Source organism: Rattus norvegicus, chromosome 19 (assembly GCF_021556685.1).
Source record: "Rattus norvegicus strain SHRSP/BbbUtx chromosome 19, alternate assembly SHRSP_T2T, whole genome shotgun sequence".
Taxonomy (NCBI): domain Eukaryota; kingdom Metazoa; phylum Chordata; class Mammalia; order Rodentia; family Muridae; genus Rattus; species Rattus norvegicus.
The window spans coordinates 33,336,699-33,362,792 of record NC_141552.1 but is presented as its reverse complement, the minus strand read 5'-3'; the positions used below and the strand labels follow the sequence as shown (position 1 = coordinate 33,362,792).

The 26,094-nt window shown below is 45.0% G+C and overlaps 1 protein-coding gene across 9 annotated transcripts in view; it reads left to right on the top strand.

The window, feature by feature from the left end:
- Tent4b (terminal nucleotidyltransferase 4B) overlaps positions 1 to 26,094 on the top strand; it is a 61,430-nt gene that overhangs the window by 19,389 nt on the left and 15,947 nt on the right. For 7 of the 9 annotated variants that reach the window (XM_087594516.1, XM_087594515.1, NM_001401226.1 and 4 more), the window contains 2 exons: positions 23,653 to 23,776; positions 25,619 to 25,665. In XM_087594516.1, coding sequence (XP_087450642.1) covers positions 23,653 to 23,776; positions 25,619 to 25,665 — 171 coding nt within the window. Of the gene's footprint in view, positions 1 to 2,521; positions 2,698 to 23,652; positions 23,777 to 25,618; positions 25,666 to 26,094 lie in introns of those variants that run through there. The other 2 variants (XM_087594519.1, NM_001107416.2) reach the window with 2 other exon arrangements.

The window sequence follows — 26,094 nt, the reverse complement described above, 5'->3', positions numbered from 1 at the left end:
TACTAAGTGCGGAAGCTGACAGTGCCCTTCCCTGCAGCTGAGCTGCTTTGCCCAGCTGGGTCCCTATGAACTGTGAGGTCCTGAGTCTGGTCCTGTCAACCCAGGTCTGTGATAACATAAAACCTGGGGCCTCCGTCCTTACCTGCTGCCCTTTTCACAGTCCTGTAGGTAACGGAGCCTGCCGATGGGCTTGGCACTTCTTCATGCCTTTTAGGTCATGATTGATAACAGATTGAGGACTGGAACCTTCTCCAGGGGACTTACCTTACAGGTGGTATAGGGTGTGGTGGTTCTGACACCGTATTTTATAACCTATCATGGGACACAAATTGAGATCTACTAGTCAAGGACCTAGTGATGAAATCCCAAAGTTCGCCAGTTGTCAAGAACACGTATGCCACTTAGAGGCCTCAGTCTAGTCGCTGTGACTGGAACGTGTGGAAGTGGGGGCTGAGAATCCCACCCCGGATGGGGGTTTCTCCCTCACTATTCTTCTGAATTAAGACCAGGCCAAGTGAGGTCAACTTCAAAACTTAACTTGGATTGTTTGAATGAAGTGGATTGGTTCAGACCTTAACACTGTGCTTTTAAAGTTAAAAGTAAAAGCGCTTATTAAGGACTTTGAGGTTATATTGCTAGGTTTCTCTTAAAATTTTTGGTCTTTAGGCAGGGCATGCCTTTAATCCCAGCACTTGACAGGAAGAGGTAGGCAGAGTTGCGAGGCCAGCCTAGTCTACAAAACAAGTCCTAAGCCAGCCAGAGCCACATAGTGAGACCTTGTCTTTGAAAAATGAAGAAGAATTGTTCTTGCTGTGAAAGTGTTGGGTTTTTTTTGTTTCCTTTGGCTGGGTTTACTTTTAAGTGAGACAGTGAATTAGAGGAAGATGATGTACCTGGCTGTTTACCTGTGGACACCATGATCTCCTTATTAACCAATCCAAAGCATCCACACTCATGGTTTGAATTTCCTTAATGGAATCTTAAATAAATTACCTATACTTTTTGATCTGGAGAGTTTCTTAAAATTAAAGTTTATCTTTGTAAAAACTTAAAACAGGAAAAAGAAGGGTTGGAGTCATGTTACATAACCACCATTCTGAGTTCTGACCTCTTGGGAGGTGGTAATTGTTTCCAGGGTTCTGAGGAGTCTTGCAAACCTGCCAGATAAACTGGGCAGGAACCAAAGAAAAGGCATTATTTAGAAATTTATATATGTGGTATTTTTAAACTTCTTTGCATGTAACCTATCTCAGTGCTTCCCCGCCCCCGTGCGGAGGTCACGTGAGTGTTTTGTAGACTTCGGTCTTAGGACTGTTCTAAGACCCCCATTTGATGTCTGAGGCCTGTACATAGCCCTTGCTTTTTCATAAATGTATGCTCCCATGCTATGATGCTTTTCAGAATAGCACAGTGGGGTTAAGGAAAAGGCCACGGGGATTGAATGCTTGCTGCGCCTGCAGAAGACCTGAGACCTGAGCTTGCTTCCCAGCACATATGTAGCGTGACTCACAATCGCATGTAACTAGCTCGAGGGGGATCCATTGCCTCAGGCTTCATCAGGCACCTGCGTACATAACCCCTGTGCACACAACTTAAAGTGAAACTAGGCGAATGTTCAGTGTAGCCTGTTCCTGAGGCTGTACGTCCATATCTCACTTGCAGTAAGTGGCTTGGCGTTGCTCGTGTGGGAGGATCCCCTGTTGAAAACCTGGTGTCTCAGCTTTTCTGATGCAGTATGTTGGCATCATTTGGAACTTCTTTTCGTCCCTCTCTTTTCAGTCCCCCACACCTTTCCCCCTTTTCCTTTCTTTATTTTTCCTTTCTCCTTCTCTTGAGATAGCATCTCGTGTTCTCCAGGCTAGCCTCAAGCTCTGTAGAAGAGAACTGAGGGGCTTTATGCTGCCCCCGCCTCAGGAGGGCGAGGTCACAGGTGCTTGTCCCCGTTGCTGGTGCGTGATACAGTGGATTGAACGGGGGCTTCCTTTATGCTTGGCGGTCGTGCTTCCATTTGAACTACTTCTCTAACATCTCAGATGGCACCATGTCCCCTGCCCACAGGTCTGATGCCCTTTCTAACTTAAGTCCTTGCCACACACTGTGACTCTGTCACAGCAACAGACCTGGGGGCAGTTTCCTTTTCCTCCTCACAATTTCAGAGCAGCTCTTAGCAACTTAGGCTGGTGTGCTTTTCCTTCCCAAAGCCAAAGGCTTTTAACCTTTGCATGGAAGGCTATTTTTTTAGTGGGAACACACGCATGCGCATGTGCTTATACTCTGGGACCAGAGCTACTAGAATTTAAGCTCTGGGATAGCACATCTGCTTGTCTCTTAGTCCACTATAGAGAATGATACTAGCTACATAGAATGCCAAGTAATTTAAAAGTTATGAGCTGTGTATTTCTGGAATTTCCTGTTTAGTTTTGAAACTACAGTTGAGCATGGATAACTGAAACCACTAAAACGAAAACTGAGGTAAAGGATAGGAGTGGGTGGGGCCTGCTGTACAGTGCTCTGCTCAGCCACTTGCCCAGGGATGAGTGCTGAAGTGCTTCTGTGTTTCCTAACCTGCTGCTGCTTTGACCCTTCTGTATGCCTACTAGAGTCCCTCTGTGCTTCTAGAACAGTGCTGAGCAGTTCAGTGTCCAACAGAGTCTGCCTAAGTACCCTGCAGCTGGCCCTACAACCCAGATGTTAGAGGTAAGGCGACACTAGGAGATTGCTGGATCTCACTGACAGTGCTCCACAGCCCCTGGGAAGATGGAGAAGTCAGGGGCAGAGGTGGGGCAGGTCTGCAGGACCAGCACAGGTTTGTTGGGACCACTGTAGAAATATTTATTAAAGTTGCTAGGATGGTGATATGAAGATGATTGGCAGATGTCGGTAGTTGGACTGATTGTGTCCAAACATCAAGCATCAAGAGAAGGCTTAACAGTTTTACTAGCTAGTGTTTTTGCCTTCCCCTTCTTGAATATGCCATTCTTTAAGCATCCCTTACAGTGGACATCTACATTGCTTTCTTTTCGTTTGTTGTAAATGAAGCTCTAGAAACACGCACAGCATTGGCTCTGCAGCTATTGTCTAGGTCTCTGTTGCTTCGAATGTGCTTCTTGTTTCTTTTTAAATGGTGCCAGGAAACTTGTAAGGCCCAGCAGTGAGGGAGGGAGCCTGGCACTCAGCTTGGAGCCTCTGTACTCTACCCATGAAGAGTAGCGCTTCTTTTTTGTTTCTTGGGATAGTGCTCATCAGATTTCTGCCTTTCAGACTGTGCGGGGCGGGGTTCCACAATGGGAATGAGTTACTTGCTGTTCACTCTGCTGTGAAGTTTGACTAGTGTGTGAGCTTTTTTCTCATTGGACTTAACCACTCTCCAACCTGAAAGTGAAGAAATAGCACCAACTTAGGAAAGTGTTCTTGGCTGTAAGATCCTATGCACAAGAATTGGATAGGGGTGGGTGCAGGTCAGGGGTAGAGGCTTGTGTATTACTGTATCCCAGGAACTCGGGCTCCATCCTCAGTGATGTTGAGCGAATGAGCAAATTAATGGGAACTTGTTAATTCTGAAAACAGCAACTGTGTCTTCCAGTGAGTAATCTGTCATAAAATGAAGTAGAGCTCTTTGGGTTGGGGTAAGTGTAAGTGTGTGCATTGGTGCTTTTTGGTGAGTCAATGGTAGGAAGAATTATTGAATATTATCCCGTGAAAACAGCAACAGCAGAGAGAGCTTAGCGGGGTGCACTCCACAGGTTGAAAGCTGCTGATCTAGAGTGACTCAGGGCAGTTTTATTTTTAAATTTTATTGATTTGTCTTTTCTGTTGTCCTTTAACACTTTTCCTTTCGATTTTGTTTATTGGGCTCTTCTTTTTTCTAAGGATAGTTTTAATTCTTGTATGAGCTTGATATTTAGTCATCTTTAAGAAGATTTATTTTACTTTCTATATATGACTGTTTTGCCTGGATCTATATAAATGTACTATGTCTGTGCCCGATGTTTTTAGAGGCCAGAGAGATCTGTAACTGGATTTACAAGTGTGAGCTACCATTTGGGTGCTGGAACGGAATCTCAGTCTATGCAGGGGCAGCTCGTGCTCTTAACCCGTGAGACATCTCATCAATTATTAATCATTTTTAAAAATTACATTTTTTAACTGTATGTTTGTGTGTGCCTTTGTTATCTAATTAATTTTTCGGAGATCAGAAAACAGGTTCTGAAGTCAACTCTTTCCTTTTTTTTTTGAGACAGTGTCTCACAGTGTATCTCTGGCTACTCTGGAATTTGCTATGTAGACCAGGATGGACTTGACTCACAGACATCCTTCTGCCTCTGCCCCCAGTGCTGGGATTACAGGTATGCACCACCACACCAGTCCTCATTTAAAATTTTACATGTGCTATTTCAAGTATGTGGTAAGGAATACAGAGTAACATTGAGAGCATCTACCACTGAGTTTAAGAAACTCAAATTCCTTTTTAAACTTACTTTCTCCTCCCCTTCCCTCCTTAAGGACTACAGCTTTTCCAGATATATTACACACTATGTGGTACACTCCTGTTTTCAAGGTGACTGCCACCACAGGGAGGACAGATGCTCTTTCCAAGTAATGTGCCATAATTTGTACTTACGTCCACAAGCAGTGTGCACTGTATTCTGTACTTTGAAACATTATATTAGTGGTTTCTCTCTCACTTCAAACAGCTCTATGTGTGAGCATGTGTTGTGTACATATCGCAGCTCTGTGGCTCAGAGGATAACCTGAGTTTATGTGCGCCAGTGCTTCAGTGTCTTTGTGCTTTAGAAGAGCTTAAATTGAGAAATGTGGCTGCAGAATAGAAATCTAAAGCCCATGTATAGCCAGGTCTGGTGCAGTGTGCATGGAGTCCAGGTGCTTACAAGAGCATTTGCAGGTTGGGCGTGAATGCAGGTTGGGTGTGAATGCTAACATTGGCCGCTTGTTTTCAAGCCACATAAGCTCTCTCTGGTGGACAGGTGTCTGTCTGGTAGATGAAGACAACGAGGCTGGAGGAGGCACAGGGCCCTTCTATACAGATGTGTGTCAGAAGCAGGTACACAAACTATAAGGGCTAGGCTCCTTTTGCGGTGATCAAGAGACTTGTCACCGAAAGTCAGTGATCTTGGTGCTTCCAGGAAGCCTGTGTGGAGTAGGACTGTAAGTCTCAGGAAGGATGTAGCTGGGTGCCGGCGAGTCGGGACTGGTTCTCATGCTTGCACGGGTGGGGTGGCCTGTACTTCACCTACGGAGCTTTTAATCTGCTAAATATGTCAGCCAGCGGCACTCAGCACCTTTACATCATTATGCAAACCTCCTGTTTTGTTTTTTAACTTTTATTTTTATTTTATGCGTATGGGTATTCTGCCTGTCTGCCACATGTTCGAGGTACCTGCAGAGGGACTGGAGTTACAGATGGTTGTGAGCGACCATGTTGGTACAGGGAATTGAACCTGGGTTCTCTGGAAGAGCAATCAGGGATAACTGTTAGGCCTGTTAGTGCTGTGGGTTGAACCCTCGCATTCAAATACCTTATCAAAGCCCTGCTATCATCCAATCCTTTTTAAATGTTTAAATATTTGGGTTGTTTGTCTGCTTGTTTTGTTTTTTATAACCCTGGTTATTCTGGAACTCATTTTGACCAGGCTGGCCTCAAACTCATAGAAACACACCTGCCTCTGCTTCCCAAGTGCTGGAATTAAAGGCGCGCAACCCCATGCCCAGCTGCTTGAGCTATTCCTGTTCTTTGATTGCTGTGAATAATGCTGAATGCTGACGTACAAATATCTCTGCTTTCAGCTCCTTTGTATTTATATCTAGGAGTAAAGTTGTTGGGTCAGATGGCAATTCTGTGTTAAGTTCTAAAATGACATTTTATATTTTTATTATTTTTAGGTAGGGCCTTTGTTGCTCAGGGCCTTGAGTTCCCAAGCAACTACTGGATGGATTGCTAGGTAAGAGCTTAAAGACTAAGTACTAGCTGTCCTAGACCTGAAAGTGTAGTTGTGTTCTACTTTAGAAGCCAGAGCCAGGGCTAGCATGTGCGCGTGCAAGCACGCACGCGCGCGCACACACACACACACACGCGCGCGCGCACACACACACACACACACCATAAACATCCAGAAACAGGACTAAGACACACAGGTTGGTGGTCATCATATGCTTTATTTGGACGTTACCTGCCAGTGTCCAGCAGCTTGGTTAGTCCTCGGCTTTCATATGTCATGAGCAGCAGCAGACAGCAGCAGGTGACTTACAGGTCTGGAACAGGCCTCAAGTACTGGGACCCCCTGCTCTGTAGCGGCACATATAACCGGTCTTGGGCCTACACTGTCCAGACCCACAGCCCTTGATAGTGTCACGTGTCACAGCGGATCTCCATCCTTTGACAGAAGCTCTCTGGAAAGAAACTTCTGATGCTTCCAGAAACCAGGCCTACATTGTCTTCAGTTTCTCACAGCCCTCATTATTTCTGCTGCCTCTTTGTTTCTGCCCTGACACCCTGGCTGCCCTTGTATATCTATTGTCACTGTCTCTGCAGTGGCTGCTTCTACCCTTTGCTTTTCATGGTGGCAGCCTAGCCAACTCTGCTAATTATATAGTTAGCAGCAAGGAAAAATGCACGAGAAGCCTTTTATTGGGCCCAAGGTTGCAATACCAGTACAGGAGCCTGTCTCTTTCCAGCCTAGGTAGCAGTGAGGTAAGCAGCCTGCAGTGCGACCAGAAACGCACAGGTGTGGCAGACATCTCTACCTCTGACTTTCATGAAAAGGAAGAACTTTCTGAACCAAAAAATGGCACATTCCCTTATGCAGACGAAGAACTCACCTTACACTTCTCACAGGCTTTCTGTTTCCCCTTGTCTGGCTGACAATGCCCGCAGGGTAGACTGTCATTTCAACTTCACTGAGGCTTATACGGGAGTAAAACGTCTAGGGCACCATGCCACACACAGGCAGGGGCCCATGGTTACCTCAGTGCAGTATTCATTCACAGCCAGTCCTATGTGAGTGAGGACAGTCCTGCAGCTGATTGATTGATGGCAGCCTGGGTACCAGGGAGAGCTCTAAGAGCTGTCAGTTAGGGAGGCAGATGGCCCTTAGAAGGATGCTTGCAGAAAAGACAGTCTTCCTGCTGCACCAGAGAGGGTTTGTTTGCTGTTTTGTTTGTTTGCTTTGTTTTACCATTTATATAATGGGAATGTGGAGGGGAATGCATGCTGCATGTATGGAGGGAGGTCAGAGGACAGCTTAAGCAAGTTCTTTTCACTATGTGGATCTTAGGGATTGAACTCAGGCAGCAAGTGTTCAGGGTTAAGCTCTTAGCCATCCCATTAGCAACTAGTTTGTTTGTTTGTTTGTTTGTATGTATGCATGTATGTATGTATGTAGCTATCCTCCTAGGTGTGAATAGATGTCTGATTGTGGTTTTCATTGGTTAATGACTGTGGTGGTTTGAATAGGTATGTCCCCCATAGACTTATGTGTTTGAATGTTTGGAGGTGTGGCCTTACTGGAGTAGGTGTGGCCTTGTAGGAGGGTTTGTCACTGGGAGCTGGCTTTGAGGTCTCCTATGCGCAGGCTCCGCCCAGTATGGAATTCAGTCTCCTCCTTGTGGCCTGAGGTCAAGATGTGGAACTCTCAGTTATCTCACTGTTTCCTGCTGCCACGGACTGAACCCTTGAACCTGTAAGCCAGGCCCAAATAAATGCTGTCCTTATAAGAGTTGCCTTGCCCATGGTGTCTGTTGACAGCAGTAAAACCCTGTCTAGGGGTTGGGGATTTAGCTCAGCGGTAGAGCGCTTGCCTAGGAAGCGCAAGGGCCTGGGTTCAGTCCCCAGCTCCAAAAACAAAACAAAACAAAAAACAAACCTGTCTAATATAATGGGTAACAGTGTATCTTTATGTGTCTATTGGCAATCAGTCTTTCTTCTTTGGAGAAATGTCTGTTTTAGACCTGCCTTTCTTTCATTTTTCCTTTCATTGTTGAATCATGCTTCTTAAATAATCTGTCTGGATAGTATTCCTTCAAATATATAACTTGCAAGTATACTCTCCCACTCTGTGGGTTTTCTTTTGCTTTCTTTTTAAAAAAGACGTGGCTTTTTAAATTTTTACGTAGATGAGTGTTTTGCCTGCATGTCTGTGTACCATGTGCATGCCTGATGCCCATGGAAGTCAGAAGAGGGCATTCAGTATCCTGGACCTGGAGTTAAAGATGGTTGTGAGTCAGTGTGTGGGTGCTGGGAGGTGAACCCTGGGTCCTCTGGAAGACCAGCAGGTTCTCCTAATCATGAGCCATCTCTCCAGCCCCATTGTTTACTCTCTTAATAGTTTACTCTTTTGCAATTTTTTATTAAATTCAATTTGTTTTTCCTTTTATATGTGTATCTCGGGTCGTGCCTTAAGTCAGTGCCAAATGTGGTGTAATGTGAAGCACGTCCTATGGGTTTTCTTCCCAGAGTTCTAGGTTTTAAGTGTAGCTTTCGGCACTTTGAGTTGGTTACTGCATGGTTGAAGGGAAGTGTCTGGCCTTCTTTTGTATCTGGACTCCTCAGCATTATTGTTGCCTGAGCTGCTGAACAGTCTTTGCTCACTAGTTTGGGTTATTTTTATTATGTTAACTAGGAATGCACAGAAATAGAAACTTCTTGTGTTCAAGGATGATTGAAAAAGAAACAAATTTAGGAATTAAATAGAGATGTCACTGAAATTGTTGTAAGGTGTTAATTGTCATGGCATTTCACTCACGGTGCACATGGTGGAGTTGTGTAAAGTGAAAGTGTATTCAGCTCCTGGCCATAGCGACAGGTCCCTCCCCCTTCAGTTATGAAAATCTGACCCTTGCAGTACTTGGCATGCACGGTCACCAAGTCGTGCTCTGACCTTATCTGTTCATACAGAGCAGTTAAAGCCTCCTGCTCTGAACAAGCAGGCACAGCAGGCTGTGTGTGCTGGGAACCACAGGGCCACAGGGCAGGCAGCTCTATGCTGCCAAGGAAGGCTAGCTAGTTCTTAGCAGCTCACACAGAAACCATGTGAGATATCCTATGGCACCTGCCTCTTTCTCTCTTGTGCTGCCTGAAGGGTTAATTTCCCTCTAGTCTTAGTGGTGAAGGGGAAGTTATTTCCATCTAGTTTGACAAAGGGAGCTTGTTTTGCTTGTCCCAGAGGGATGATTTAAAATGGTGGGTAGGTGGGTGGGTGGAGGGGAGGTGTCCTTGCTTCTGTGCTGTTCAGTGGTTGTTTAGGGTGCTTTCCTCACACTAGTGACCCACCTGTGCCTCAGTTCCACCGTAACCACAGCTTTTCATTGACTGCGACCAGATTCAAAGTGTTACTCCCAGTCTTAAATAGGGGTAGCATGTTCGTTCTTAACCCTGGGTTTGCTGCCAAGACTCTGTCAGGTTGAAGTTTCGCTACATCAGTTTTGTTTGCATGACCATAGAGTTCTTCACAGCTAAATTCTTAACTGGATCGTCCGTGTTTAAAGTGCGAGACCGTGCCAGTTTGATTAAATATTGAAGATGAGCGGTGCTGAGGTAAAGTTGCTGTGCAGGACTTCCTGCCCCTTGGGTGTAGAGGCTCTTCACTTTTTTCTGCTTAGAAGATGCAGTATGGGTTTTATTGTCTGTAGACAACAGGGCTTCTCTGTGTCATCCTGACTATCCTGGAACTTTCTCTGTAGATCAGGCTGGCCACAAACTCACAAAGATCTTCCTGCCTTCTGCCTCCCGAGTGCTGGCATTAAAGGTGTGCACCACTACCACCTGGCTAGAAGATGGAGTCTTCTGAGCAGACAGTCTCTGCCTTTTAGGTGGTGGAAGCAAGTGGCTGCAAGGCAAAGTGAGGTTCCGCCATCTCCTGGGAGGAGCCCCGCCCCACTGCGTGCTCGCTGGAGAGCTGGAGCAAGTGCTGTGTCTAAGTGGGTTGGCTCCTCTACGGCACCTGGAATAAAGTCTCGCCTGTCTTGTATGCATGTCAGCAAGTGTAGTTGTATGACTTCAGGATGGGATTCATTCAGTCTGATGGCATTTTTCTGAGTTTGTATCAAGTGATAGTTAAGCAAATAGTATTTTTTAAATAACCAAACCAAGAGTGTTATGTGAATTAACACATTACAGGCTGGGTGTGGTAGTGCACCTGCCACTGAGTTTGACCATGCTCCAGTGAGTACACAGGTAATACAGAGTGGACTCCCCCCTTGTATTTACTGTTTTGGTTTTTTTTTTTTTTTTTTTTTTTTTTTTGGTTCTTTTTTTCGGAGCTGGGGACCGAACCCAGGGCCTTGCGCTTCCTAGGTAAGCGCTCTACCACTGAGCTAAATCCCCAGCCCCGTATTTACTGTTTTTATCTGCCTGTCTATCTGTTTATCTTGATGGGGTGGGGGAGATAACGAAGGTGAGGTGGTCATGGAAAGGTGGGGAAATGAATGCGATGAGGTGCGTGATGTGAGTCCCAGAGGATCGCTAGACATACCATGTGAAAAGAAAAAAGAGAACCTCACCGTATGAACCAGGAAGTGCACTAGGACCGACACAGCTCAGGGGTAGAGCACTTGTCTGTGTGCAAGACTTCGGGTGTGATCCCCAGCACTGCAAGTAAATAAATAAAAACAAAAGGGAAAAGGATTTACTGACCCAGCAATATGGATGGATCTCAAAGGAATTACACTGAAAGACAAATGAATAAATGAAAGGTATTTTCTGCATAATTAGCTTTACATGTTTTTTTTTAAATAAAATTATATACAACTGTACAAAATGCAAACTAAAAGTAGTAAAAAGGGCAGATTAACTGTCGCTGAATACAGTCAGACACTGGGCAAAATCCAGTTACACATTTTAACATGTGCCTTATTATTATACTTCAGTGTTACGGAACTAAAATAATACTGGTAAAAACCTCAGCCTCTCTGTTTGGGGGTGCACACCTTTAATCCCAGCACTCAGGAGATAGAGGCAGATAGATCTATGTGAGTTCAAGGCCAGCCTGGTCTACATAGAGAATTGAACGACAGGACCCAATTCCCTTTGGGGTGTCTCCACATTCCGCTGGCCCATAGCACATGAGCTGATAGTTCTGGGAGTGTGAGGCCACACCTCCCCTGCTAAGAAAGAGCACCATCACTAAGCTGCACATCTCGATCTTGGTGTTTGGAGATAGATCGGGTCTTGCTACATAGTTTAGACGGGCCTAGAACACAGGAAGACACACACACACACACACACACACACACACACACACACTCACACACACTTTAATAATCAACCAGCTATTTGAAAGCATACAATTTATATTATCATTGTGTATCTCCAGAAATTTTTATCTTCCCCAACTGAAACTGAAACTACTGCTGTAATTTCTCCTCTGCCCTTGCCTTTATAGCCATGATTGTCTGTTATGTCTGTCTATCTGTCCTGTCTGTTCCTGAGATTTGACTTCTCTAGGGACCTTATAAAAATGGGATCAAAGAGTATCCTTTTGAGTCCAGCTGATTTCACTCTGCATAAGTATCCTCAAGGTCCCTTCATTTTTATCCACCCATCCATCACCCACAGACTCACCTCACTTTGCCCTGCCTCGGGCCAGCATGAGAGACCTGCTTTCAGTTCTTTGGGGGATGTACCCATGTGGTAATTCTATGTTTGCTTGTTTGTTAGTTTTTCTTTAAGAAATTGCTGTGATTATATATATTCCCTGAAGCAGTAGGCAAGGTCCAGTTGTGTTACTTGCTTGTGTACACGCTACACGTGTTTCCATTTGTCTTCATAGGAATCATCGTAATAGCTGCTATAAAATTTGAATGCGTTTTACATTTTAGTGAATAAACTGGGTCTTAATGTACAGCTGAACAGCAGTTACCACTAAACCCTGTGGGAGTGTAGAGGATGCTGACAACTGTCAGTCTCCTCTAAAGCTTTCTTTATTCCCAAATATCAAGGTGGCACAGGGCCGTACACAGTGTACCTTGGTCTGTCGTGTTACTTTTGAAGACATTATGGAACCTATGGATGGCAGGGTCAACAGTGCTCCCTGTAGAGACAACACGTCCTCCCTGTTGGGTCTGTGGTTTCTCTGCCTCAGCCTCTGCACTCTGGTGTGCTGGGGATAAGCAGCTGCAGTTGACATGGGAAAGAGCGAGGGGTATTGATTATATTCTGGAAAAATTACTCATGTGTGCCTTAATATTTGAATTATATATACTTTTTAAAACTTATTTTCACTATTTTATGTGTATGAGTGTTTTACATACGTGTATGAGTGTGTACCCCATTCATGCTTGGTACTGGAGGAGGCGCTGGGCTTCTGTGTGGTCCTGGGAACCAAGCCCTCCTGTGGAACAGCGGTGCTCGTAACTGCTGAGCCACCTTTCTAGCCAGCATCTGTAGATGCTGTCCATGTGTCCCAGTGGTCCCACTTCTCTTCAACCATTTAAAAATGAAACTATAAAGGAATTTTTAACTTGTGGGGTGTATGCAAATGCTTTGTTTCGCCTTTGGGGCATGACCTCTGTTACAGAGAGCGGAGTGGATGTGGGGAGAGGGGTGGAGTGTGCTTGTTAGAACTTTTGGAAGTTCATTTTCTGGTTAAAGCAAAGGGCACAGCACTCATCTGATGGCAAGAAGTGCTGCCTTCTTCAGAGTAGAAGGTCCTGGGTGACAGATGAGATGTGTCTGTGGCAAACTCACGTGATGGGACCAAGACCTGGCACAGTGCTCAGCGTGCTGTCTGTCACTGGGGGGTCTGGAGTCACATCAGGACCTGAAAGCATATGGAGTGGCAGGCAGTAGGCGAAGCCTCCTGGCTTTGTCCATACACAGAGACTGAAAATGAAGGAAGGTGCTGTAATGAAACACCAGAGGCAGGGTTATTCACAAAGAACAGAGGTTGCTTTCATTTAGCTGGAGCTCAGAAGCCCAAAGTCAGAGAGAGGGCCCATGTCACATTCAGAGCTGCTTGCTGTGCTTGTCTTCTAAGCCCTCACTAGAATTACTCTGGGTGCTCTGTTCATAGCCATTGAAGTACTTTTTACCCCCGTCTCCAGCCTCTTCCAGCCAGAGGTGGAAGACACCTCTCCAGAGGTGTTTTAGCACCTCGAATAGTTATGGTGGCAACCCCACTCCAAGTACCAAATCTGTAGTAGAATTTGGACAGAGGCAGAAATAATAGAGATGTAGACAGACAGACAGACCAGTGATTTATTAAGAAAAGCAGCTTATGCGGTTATGGAAGGACAAAAGTCCCTAAGCAGGCTGTCCAGAAGTGGAAGGTCCGGGATGCCAATACTCTGTAACTCTTGTTTCTGTCCAGAGGTCTCAGAGCTGGGGAGCCAATGGTGTAGCTGTTAGTTTGAGACTAAAGGCCTTGCAGGCTCAGGGATTTGCTGCTATAAATGCTGAACTTCGAAGGCCAGAGAACCTAGGCTTCTTATGTTCAGTTGCTACAACTATGGTATATTTCTCTTTGATTCTCTGTGTTACAGAAACGGACTGGCTTCCATAAAAATTCTTATAATTAGAAATGAACTTTTGCAGAGTCTGTCTAATGTTGATAGCATCATGGATACTTGGGCTAGAGAATAGGTTAGAGCTTACGGACAAAATAACGTCCCTCTTTATAGCTAGAGGTTTGTCCAGGCACAGCTTTGCACAGCATAGGCAGGAGTATGGAAGGTGTTCATTCTCCGTGTAACTCTGAGCCAGCACCAGAATTATAAGTTTGATTCTTGTGTCAAAATGTTAGATGCTCTGTGATGTCTCTTTAGTGAGTGTATTGAGCAGAATAGAGACTGAAGGTGGATGGAGAGAAGTCAGAATGTTAGCATCAAAAGGAATCAATTGCAGAGCCCAAATTTAGACCCTTAAGCTGCTGTGAATGATGATGGTGTTGGCTTTAAGTCAGATCAGCCCTCGTCACAGGGTTTTCTGTCCTATGATAGTAATGGAAATAAAAATCCCAGTTTCTGCAGCAGTGTAGGCAATAACTTGTTGAAATAATTGAAAAGAGCGTCCGGGAGAAGAAACAAGGAAGCATTGTGAGACTTACAGGGAGCTTGATGAGTCACTGGTTTCATACTAGCAACTCTAGCTTTATAAAGGAATGTTATTTGTTTCGGTGTATGCACTTATTTTATTCTATGTGTATGAATGTTTGCCTACATGTATGTGTGTGTACCACATCGAATGCCTGGTGCCTGTAGAGGTCAAAGGAAGGAGCCGGATCCTCTGGAACTGGAATGACAGGCATCTGTGAACCACCATCATGTTCTCTGCAAGAGCAGAAAGTGCTGTTCGTTAACCACTGAGCCATCTCTCCAAGCCCCAATTTATGTCAGAAGTTTAAAGGATAATTTTAGTCCTAGAGTATAGAACATACAGCTGTATACTGGGAAAAAATTCAAGATTTAACACATAAATGAATGTGGATGGGAGTTTATTATTAGAGGTTTTGTGTGTGAATTAAGATACACAGATAGAAGGGAAAGAAATTGATAGACTTAAAAACAAACGAGGTGTTTGCTGTGTGTCAACCTCCGGTGGTAATGTACTTCAGAGACCTCAGAGGCTGTCAGGGGCCTTTCTTCTGGGCTTTCTCTCGCCGGTAGTTGTTGGTTCTTTAGGTTTGTGTTTTTATGACCCATCTTGGACCACAATCAAAAGCGTGGTCCACTACTGGGGCCATCTCTGGGTGCTCCTGTCCAGAACCTCCAGCACATTTTGTCGTATGGTCTTGCCAACATCTTATTGGCCAGTTGGAAGTAAAACTGTCTACCTAAGGGAAGAGTTTGCTGTTGAATCAGGGAAGTAGGAGGCGGGCCATTGTGTACTGTTCAAGGAGCAATATATATCCAGTAGCTGGGGAAAGAAAGATGGAATATTCTGTCTGGGGTTCTGGACACTTAGTAGAGAAAGATTTTGTCTTCCATAGTCAGTGAAGGTGAAACATTTACTGGGAAACATTAGAAATAATTTCTAGGATTTTAGTACAGCTAGCAGGTTGAAATTTGGCTTTGTCTGGGCAGGACTTGGACTGTGACTTCATCCAGTGTGTCCACATCGTGCTTATTACACAGCAGCCAGCCACTAACTGCCCTCACACATATTTGGTTACAGGCTCTTAGGGCAACCTTTAAATGACCTTCATTTGACTTAGAAATGGCCACAAAATACAAAGGACTGGCTATGGCAGTTCAGATGTGCTAAAGCGAAGCGATAGATAACATCTGGCAGATTTTGTCTTCTAGGAATTGAACTGAGGGCTTATACCTGCTACGAAGGCATTCTACTGCTTAGCCATATTTCAGTCTTGTAAGAATTAAAAACCTTTTTTCCTTAAGTAAGACTGTCTGGGGCTGCAGAGATGGCTCAGTGGTTAAGAGCACTGACTGCTCTTCCAGAGGTCCTGAGTTCAAATCCCAGCAACCACATGGTGACTCACAACCATCTGTAATGAGATCTGATGCCCTCTTCTGGTGTGTCTGAAGACTGTGACAGTGTACCCACATACATGAAGTGAATAAATAAATCTTTAAAAAAAAAAAAAAAAGACTGTCTGCACTTGAGAGGCAAAGGCAGGCAGACCTTGTGAGTTCAGGGACAGCCAGGGGACATAATAGAAAGACATTGTCTTATAAACTAATGCAGGCCTTTAATCCCAGTACCTGGGAGGCAGAAGCAGGTGGATTTCTGTGAGTTTGAGGCCAGCCTAGTTTACAGAGTGAGGTCCAGGATACCCGGGGTTATACAGAAAAACCCTGTCTTGGAAAACAAAATAAAATCAAAACCAAAAAGGACAGTCTCCTGGCTGACCTTAAACTTAAGATGCATCTGCCTCCACTTCTTCCTCCTGAAGTTTGGGACTGAAGGTGTGTACTGCCATCCCAGTTAAGTAAAGAAATTGAGAAAATGAGAAGAGAAGAAGAAACAAACCGCTGTGTTCACCTAACTTATGTCGGCACAATTATCCTATTTTAATCTTCACTCTGCCTACTTTATAAATTACTGTGTGTCTAGGACAAACCTTGGTATATGCGTCTGTCCATGGGTTAAGGAGTCTGCAGGGTTCTTGGGATAGGTCCACAGGTAGAGTACACTCTCATACTTGTCTTTCACAGTTGCAAACACATGTTAGTTAAAAAACAGTTGGAAGAAAATAGAGTAGAACTTACATTTAGCTTTACAAAGTTTATAGCAAAACTGAGTGGATGGTCCAGGGTTTCCCTGTCTAGCCCTGGCGCCCTCTTGAGTCCCCCTCATGACATTCTGGCCCGGAGCAGCCTGTCTGTTCAGTTAGGTAACCTTCATTGACATGGTGTGAGCGAGTGGTCTGTGATGTGTGTCAGCGCAGTAGGAAATGTTCACTCTCAGTTGAGGGTTTCTACTGCCTCGATCATTCAGTTCCCAGAGAAAAGACACAACCTTTCTATTTATAGTAAGCCTTAATCCTCACCAGAGTTGGGTGGTCACCTGTCCTTTATGCTATTGTATCTACTACTCTGTCAGTAACCCGAGTTATAACTTGCCATATTTCATCTGGGCAGCTTTTAGCTCCAGTTGCAGCCCTTATGGACATGTTTCATGCCTCACCCACCCATCAGGTCTTCTCTCCACCCTTCTCCCTCTCCTCGAAGTCCTTGCCTCCTACCCCAAGCTGTAGGCTGTAGGCATCTTTATTCACCAATCAGGGATAACTTGGCAAGGTCACATAGCGTTACTTGGGTCATCATGAGAATCTCCTCCCTGGGGACAACCAGGGCCAGTATTTAGCAGAACAGTACATAAAACAGACCAAACCTCAACACATCAGTATTTTCTGGAACCTCTCACACTCTATGGGATAATAGATCCACTTTGTATCACAGAGGCTTGTTTTGATTGCCCCAACTTCTTTGCTCTATCTCAACTCTTGGCAACCACTGAGCTTTCTTCCCTTCTTCAGTCTGACTTTTCCCAAGATGTCTTACAGTTGGAGTCACACCATTTACAGCCTTTGAATTTGGCCTCTTTCACTCAGCAGCCAGCATTTAAGAGTCCTTAAATTTTCCTGGCATGGTAGAGCTCTTCGTTCTCGTGCTGGGTAATATTCCTTTGTACGGATGCAACTGCATTTCCTCTGCTGAAGGCCATGCTGGCTGCCTCCACCTGGGTAGCCATGAAAGTCCTGCTCTCTGTGTCCTGGTGTAGGCCTTTTTGTTTAAGTTTTATCTATCTATTTCACGTATGTGGTCCAGTCTGTACCAGGGAAGCTACCCGTTCATTGTGTTGCCCTAGCTTGGAACTCACAGAGATCTGCTGGCCTCTGCTGGGATTAGAGGCATGCACCGCCACTGCAGGCCTGTGGCTTTTCTTCTCATTCTCTCAGTCTCCTGAATATTTTCCTACTTTATGTTTTTTGTTTCTTTCTCAAAACCTTTAAAACATTTAAACAAACAAAAAGATTTAAAAAAAGAATGCGGAAACCAGAGCAATGTCTTGGTTCTTTTTTTTTTTTCAGAGCCGGGGACCGAACCCAGGGCCTTGCGCTTCCTAGGCAAGCGCTCTACCACTGAGCTAAATCCCCAACCCCAGAGCAATGTCTTAATGGTTAAGAGCCCTAGCTACTCTTCCAGAGGACCTAGGTTCTATTTCCAGCACCCACAGGTTGCTTCACAACTGTCTGTAACTGAGATCTGATACCCTCTCTGGCCTCTGCGTACACTGCATGCACACAGTAATTAATAATAACAAGAGCAACACAGATTGTAGGTAGTGACCTGATGACTGGGATCAGATCTGTACACACACTAAATTATGCCTGGATTGAATTGTCTTGTGAGGTTAATTGTCTGTTAATGGTGATAGCTTATTTCCTGAGGAGTTTGCTTTGCACTTAGTAAACAGTAAACCTTGTAGATGTACAGGTAGAAGCTTCCCAATATCTGCATTCTCGCTCTCCTCACTCAGCCAGGTGGGAACGAGGCTGGCATGTAAAATGCTTCCTTCCCCCAGCACAGGCAGGCTGTGTAAAGCTCACTTTTTTTTTAAATTGCTGCTTTAAGGAGGAAAGAGGGCCTGGGACATGTGGCCCAGGGTACTCAGACTGGAGTGCTTCTGTGTGCCTTTGGTTGGTTTTGCGCAGAACAACTTGGGAAGCTCTCAGATGAGCATGTGAAGAAAGGTGGGCCTGGGATGCAGAGACTGGAGGAGGAAGTCCTGGGGACAGTTGGGACTGGCAGTAAGACGAGCTTTGGTTCTAGCCCTGTGGCATTTGAGGCGATAGCCTGGCAGAGGTGTCTGGCATTAAGCTGGAATGCCTGAACTGGCTAAATATGTTTCTGTTTCTACCATGGATTCCGGAACCTTCTGGAGCCACTCATATTGCTTTGTGATTTTTGTAGGGCTTAATTGCTCAGTTTCCTTCCTGTCTTGGAGGAATTGAGAAGAATTCACCCTGGAGGAAAATACCACCAGCAGTTTTAGTGATTTTGGAAGTTTGTCTCAAATTTGAGTGCGTAATTCTGACACCAGCAGACACTCCTTGAACGTGTATGTTAGTCAGTGGTGTCTGTACCAAAGTGCTGTCACTGAGGCCTGGGCTTGGGGTCCTCCTTGCCCCCTGGTAGTCATGCTGCCCCCCCTCCCATTTGACCACAGAATCCCTTTTGCTCTGGCTCCCTAGTTACACAGGTAGAACCTTTTGCCGTACAAGGTAAAATTATTAAAATAATTTTCTCTAACAGATATATTCCTTGTTACGAAGATTTAGTTTTTGAAAACATACAATGCCATTAACATGTACATTTTAAAAAATGAGTCACGTAAATGTATACATTTAAAAACAATAAATCCCTTCTCTTCCAAGTCGCTGTCTGAACTTAGTCGCTGTTAATAGTAAGTTCCAGATCTTGTTTTGTGGGAACAGGGAAATGTGCACATATCCAAGAGAAGCATATACACATGTACATACATATATCACACGGGAAGCCCACTGTGGAGAAGACAGATCTTATTACCATCATGTCACTGAGCAGACTGTAATCCTCATTGGAAGAGTAGATAGATGCATGCTGGTAATTGAAATCCTTCTGATTCTGTTACGGGCTGTAAGTTTTCAGCATTTCCTGATCATGAGTACTGTGTTGTGCATCCTTGTACCATGCCCTTAACCGTGGTGGGATGTTTCTGAAAGGTAGGAGCAGGGAGTTTGGAAATTGTATGAACCTCTGAGAGATTTGGTGATCCATACTTCCACCTGTAGCATGTATGCTTTTTTCATACATCCTTTTCAAAAAGGGAATGTCCTTAGCCACACTAAGACTTAACTCAGGTTACTAATAGTTCTCGCATAGATATAGTCAGTGCTTTTGTAAAGCATTAGATCCTTGTGTGAGCCTGGACGGCGGTTGTAATAGACCTTGTTTTACCTTTGCGTTTGCATATTCCATGCCCTTATAGGAGAAGTGTAAGTAACTTTAACTTTTAGAAGGAGAGAATACTGTTAGCCAATTGGAGGACACTTGGGTAGAACAATCAAACCCAGTTTCTCTTGTCCTTTGTGTCCAAATGTGTAGGGGTTTCCAGTCTATACCAGGGAAGCTACCAGTTCTATAGCAGACCCCAGCTGTCTGTCTGTAGTTCTAGTTTTGTAGTTCCCTAGTCTAGTGCATGCTGACCCTACTTATCCAGGGATAGCAACAGCTTCTGTCACTGGTGGCCGCAGCCCAATTGCAAGTCCCATGTTGGTGCCTGTAAACTAGTGAACCTGTGACCACTCCTTAGGGGTGTATGCCAGAGCTGCTTCCAGAACTGAAAACAGTTTGCCAGTTTATCTGATAAAAGCTACTTTAAAGCATACGTGGCAGAGATGCAGAAACGCAGGGTGGTCTGCAGAGCACCCCAGCTTCTGTGCCCGCTCCTGGCTCTTGCTCACCCTCAGGGAAGCTCTGTTAGACCCAGGCCTCTTGGGCAGGGGTAGCAAACTTTATCCTGTAAACATGATCAACTTGGAGCTTCTCCCTGATGTCCAGGGGGCAGGGTAGAACATGAAGCCCCAGCCTCCTCTCTTACCCTGGTCCTCACAGCATCACCATGATGCTGTCCACCATCAGCCAGGTATCCCTGTACAGAAGAGCATGGGGTGCTTTAGTGATTCCAAAGGTTACAAGGTGGTTTTTCAGGAATCAGGGACAGAGACTAAATACATAATTCTCATGGTCAGGCAGTGTTGCATAGTGTAGTCTTGGTCACAGAGCTCAGTTTTCAAGAGCTGCAGTCAGCTCCCTGATGTTCCCGAGATCCAGACCCTGAAGAAATTGTCTTCTATACATAGTTAAGGCAGTTCTGGAGGCACACAGTGGCACTGATGTGTGAAAGACAGCCACCTAATTTATTCTGTCATCATATCAAGCTTATACCCAGCCAAGAGTGGGCACTTCAGAGAGAATTTAGTCTCTGTAGCACTTAGTAAGCACCTAGATTTATGTGATTCTGTGCTAGCAATGTCATATAGACCGAACTGGAGAGATGGCTTAGCAGTTAAGAGCACTGGCTGCTCTTCCAGAGATCCTGAGTTCAATTCCCACCAACTACATGGTGGCTCACAACCATCTGTAATGGGATCCAATGTCCTCTTCTGATGTGTCTGAAGACAGCAACAGTGTACTCACATACATAAAATAAATAAATAAAATCTAAAAATAAAAGTGTCTTTAAAAAAGAGAAGAGGAAAAAGTCAAACAGGCCAAGGAGACTCTCAAAGGGACTGAAAAGTCTGCTTTGAGCATTTATGAAAAATGTACCAAGATGTGCATGTCACTCGTTGCATAGAAAAAGACAGGGTATGTTTGGCATGAGTAAGAAGACCCTACCAGACCTGAGATGGGTCTCTTTTTTCTTACTGATGAAAGGCATTTTGCTTTACTAGCTTGGCCTTCTACCTTCTACCCACAGATGGCTGTGTTGGCACATGACCATGTGTAACCTGAGCACTGGGGAGGTAAAGACAGCAGGCCTGCCTGAGCTGCATAGTCAGACCCTGGTTTAAAGATGAACTAACACTGGCAGGGATTCTCTTGACAAGCACACACAGGGCCCTGGGTTCTTCTAACAGCTTAAGGAGATAAAGAAATGCAGTAACTTCTGGAAGCAGAAGGGAGACGACAGTTCATAGACTATCAAGGACTTGCCTAGTCCTTTCTTTTGTAGTGCTGGGTATCCAATCCCGGCCTCCACATCACATGCTAGGCAAATACTTTACTGCTAAACTGTAGCCTATCCCTTAGGGAAATCCTGTCTTAAAACTTGTAGAACCCTGAATAATTTCCCTTTAAATTAATATGCTGGCAGAAAGCCCAGGATCACAGCACTGAAAGCAAATTTTAGAATCTTCTCTACCTTACCATTGTGTTCAGAAATCCCTTTTGTAGGTCTTAGCCTTGGGATTGTCTAGTTTGTTTTCTTGTGTAGTAACAAGGACCTGTGGTCCCTCTCTGAAACCTGTCTGTGATACAACAGTGCAGAACAGACCACTAGCAACCTTTACAAAACCTGCTTTGATGAGTTTTCTCTCTGTTTTTGGATGGGGATGGCTCAGGGCAAGCCCTGTTTACCATCCTATACACATTCCCAGTGTACACGTTCAGGAGAGTTCAGAGAACAGACTCTCTTGACTGGTGTCATCTGACCTAAACTTCAACTGGCAGGTGGACTCAATGTTTCTGTTCGCATTTGAGTTAGAAACCATGAACGGGAGCCTTTATATGGTAGAGGTAGAAGTTGTCAGAGTTCTTCTCCCTCCTGGCTAGTACCCTGCGGAGAACTGCTTTACCTTGAAGACAGATAAGCACCCTGACCTCTTCACCTCCCAATCCCAGGGAACTCCTTACCTGCTGAGCGCGCCTCTCTCTCTCTCTCTCTCTCTCTCTCTCTCTCTCTCTCGTTTTTTTGATACATGTTTTCACTGTGTAGTCCTGGCTGGCCTGAAGCCTGCTGTATGGACCAAGCTGGCCTCAAACTTACAGACATCCACCTGCTTCAGCCATGGGACCTTGGGAGTTTTATGCAGACATTACTTAATATTGCATGACAAACAGGCAGGATGTGACCATTCTTATCATTTCTTCTGGCCTGCATGACTCCTGCTTGGCAGTCTTTCCTGCACATGTGCACATGGGAAGGGAACATGACCCCTAGAGCCACACATGTCCAGGGGACATAACAGTTCTCAGGCATGGCCTGAGCTAGAACTCAGGTTTTTAGGCAGTAAAAGAGGCAAGAACCAAAGGGTTGGTCGCTCCACTGATCACATTTTTAAGTCATCAGGGTCTTGTGAGGTAGAAGTTGCAGCCAGTGAAAAAGTGAAAAGGAAAGGTTTTTTGTTTGTTTGGGTTTTTTTTTGTTTGTTTGTTTGTTTGTTTTTTTACTACTAGAGTTCTGTCTTCCTGCTCCAGGGCCAGTGGGCTTTCTAATTGTAGATACCCCCTGACCTCTTCACCTCCCAGTCTCAGAGAGAGCTAAGTTCAGGGAGAGCTAAGTGGGTGCTTCTCTTGGGTCTCTTCCCACTTCCTCTCTCTGGGGTAACCCTCCAGGCTCTCATGGACTTGGAAGCAAGGGTGCTGCTCCCATGCCCTCTGCTGCACAGCATGGCTTTGGTTCTGCCCACAGCCCGTTTGTCCTTTGGTCCTGTCCAGTACTGCCTACCCCACAGGGCCCAGCCAGTGGTCTGTGAATGCATAGAGTTTCTGAGCTTCTTTCTGTCCTAGGTCTTCTCCTGTGATTATGGCTGTAGGCCTTGCCACTCTGTCCATCTGATACAGTTGTCAGGGTGATCTTTTAAATACTCCACATTGTAGTCAAGGTTTCCTCAACCCTCCTTTTTAATTTTCCCTTTTCTTTACATTCCCTTCTCTTTCCCCCAGCTTCTCCCTTCCTCCCTCCTTCCTCCTTCTTTTCCTCCCCCTCCTTCCCTTTTTCCCTTCCTTCTTTCTTATGATTCTTGGGGATAAATTCCTGCCATTGAACCTGCCAGGGGTACATCTCTGAGCCACACTTTCAGCCCAGCCTGAACTTCTTAGCTTTGTCATTATCCTGAGCCAGTCTTCCCCATTAGATGCACATCTGTGTTCCCCTCCAGACATGCCTGAGTACTTGATGTGCTTGGGCCTTTGGTTTTGTGCCCTGCCCACTGCATGCATGGAAGCCTGTGGCACCTTCTGAGCCCTTCTCTGCCTGCCATTCTCAGGGCTCTGCTGGGGCTCACTGACCAGCTTGTTCATTTGACAGTTAATTTGTTAAGCAAATGCCATACTGTTTTGCTCCTTGTGGAGAGAAGGGATGGTCAGAAAGCTATGAGGATGCAGGACCTTCCTTCCCGCTTTGTGACTGCAGAGTCTGAGACCTGGCCTGCATGACTTCCATTTTTAGAAAGAAAAAGGAAGGCAAAAACTCACCTACAGCTTAGTAGAGGACCACACAGGGATTTCTTACTTTCTTTTAATTAAATTCTGTATTTACCACTTTAACTTGTATGATTATAATATTAAAGAAGGCAAAAATTTGCAAGTATAAATTCATTCAGCTGAATTATAAGATTTTAAGATTATTCAGGAAACGGACTTCTTACTGGATTGACCCTGCTCATGTTTGCTTTCTGCTTTTTTCTTCAGTCTGCATGAAGAAATCAGTGATTTTTATGAGTACATGTCTCCCAGACCCGAGGAGGAGAAGATGCGGATGGAGGTGGTGAGCAGGATCGAGAGTGTGATTAAGGAGCTCTGGCCCAGTGCTGACGTGAGTACTTGTCCTGGGCCTGGGCTTGAGCGGGGCCCTGCCCCAGGCTGTCTCAGGTACACACACACTCTGTAAGTGCTGTGTAGCCTCGGCTGCTTTATTCTGTAGCAGTCTTATGTCATACCCATGGCCTGCCTTCAACTCAAGCCTCCTTAAGTTTCCCAGACACGAGCCACGCCCAGCTTTGGTCAAATCGCATCTTAAAGCCAGCAGTGTCCTACAGCCTTTAGACTGTGGGGTTTGGTGGTGACGTTCTTCCACTCAGATGCTTTACCCTAAACCTGTTCCTCTCAGTTCTGAGTAGTACCTAAGAAAGTGGATGGAGCTTAAGTTCATTAATGCGAGGAGACGATCTGTCCAGCCTCGGTACAGTGTTTCGTTATTAGAGGGGATTGATGAAGGCTTCATCTTTGTTTCTAATCTAGCCTGTCAGTGTGAACATTACGGTTTGCTGATAGCTGATGGCAAGTTGACAGTCTTGGGCAAATGCAGGCCAGTGTGTGCCTCTCACTGCAAACCACTCTTTGTTCTCCAGCTTCTTTTGACTCCTCAGTCAATGAACGGGATTTTTGCCTGGGTTTCCACTTGCGTGTAGCTCTTATTATTGGCATCAATACCTCCCTTTTTAGGGATTCTTTCAGGTCTGTCTGTTCTAGAATCTTCGCTGTTCAAAGAGTAACTGACTCTGTGGCGTAGTTTCCTTAACCTTCCTGAAGTGATGGAAGGGAAACCAGGGGGAGGGTTTGTTCGTTTGGTAAAAGAAAGGGGTTCGAGTGGAAAGACTAAGGGAAGGTGTGGGTGTTCAGTGAGCAGCTGCTCTTCACTGCAGTGTCATGGCTTCCCTGCCCAGCTGCCTGTGTTCCCTGGGGCAGAGCAGAGATGGCTCCTGGCGTGATTCGGTAAGCACTGCTGACATCTAGTGGGTAGAAAGGGAAGGCGTTAAGCACTTCAGTGAACAGCACAGAGCCTGTATAGCAAGGAAGGACAAGCCCCAGGTTAAGATGCCCTGATGTTTCGACCTTTCTGAGGTAGGCGATTGTATTCATACAAATAGAAATGCAAAGATATGGCTAGGCCCCCAGTCTTTTCCACCAGAATGGTTTCGTATTATCCTAGATTTAACTTCCAGACAGACACATGTAAAATTGCCTGGATGCCACGTTCTCAGTAGGCTGAGATTCTCAATTGATCGCATGTCAGGATCTTGTAAAGACTGCTCCTTGTACTCTCTTGCTCCGACCTACACACCAGCACCTGGTCAGCAGCTGAAATATTCTGAATTCGTGAGAGAACTGCAGAGAGAACAGAATTAAGGATTTGTGACCTTGTTTTGTAAGAGAATACTAACCTTTGGAACATAACTTGTGTATAATGTGTACACTTGTTTATTATTATATGTATGTGTTTGCATGTATGTAGAGGTCAGAGGACAGTTTTTACAGAGTCAGGCTTCTTCTGCCTTTATATGTGTTCTGGGCATCAGGCTTACATAGTGAGCATCTTTAACTGCTGAGCCATCTTGATGGCCTCAAGGTCTCTGTTTTAGATTATATGTTATGTTCTGAGTGAATGCCTGTGAGGCATGGTGTCCCTACTTTAGGAAAGCCTTGTGTTGGGGTTGGGACCCTCCTGGCCATTCTAAAACACCAGTAGAGGGTTGGGGATTTAGCTCAGTGGTAGAGCGCTTGCCTAGCAAGTGCAAGGCCCTGGGTTCGGTCCCCAGCTCCGAAAAAAAACCAAAAAAAACCAAAAAAAAAACAAACTAAAACACCAGTAGAGGGCAAAAGGAACATGCATTTCTTTATAGGTAGCTTAATGTGATTTTTTTTCCCCCTGTTCTAGGTCCAGATATTTGGAAGTTTTAAAACTGGCCTGTATTTACCTACTAGGTTAGTATATTTATGAAGCATTGAAGGGATTACTGTACACTGGGGCTATTGAATGAGTCTGAGTAGAAATGGGGCTTATTTCTTGTTTTTGAGACAGTCTCTGTAGTCTTGGCTGTCCTAAGCTTGGTTAGAACACTTACCATAATTGAGAGACTGGAAGCAGGTGTGTTCATTTACACTGTGGGAGTCGGTTCAGTTTGATACTCAGGCTTTATGCAGCTTAGTGTTCAAGTCACATTCTCATTGAGACTGCACACCTGAGGTTTAATACCAGAAAGATTTAGGAACAAACAAACCAACCATTCACTGATATAATATGTTTGAGGGTTTGTTTCTGTCAATATTATCCCATGTTCTGGGACCTGAGTTCTGCGAAATAGCTGAGGGTATGAGGCTGCTAAAATTGGCATTCCCTGTTCTCCTCTCCTC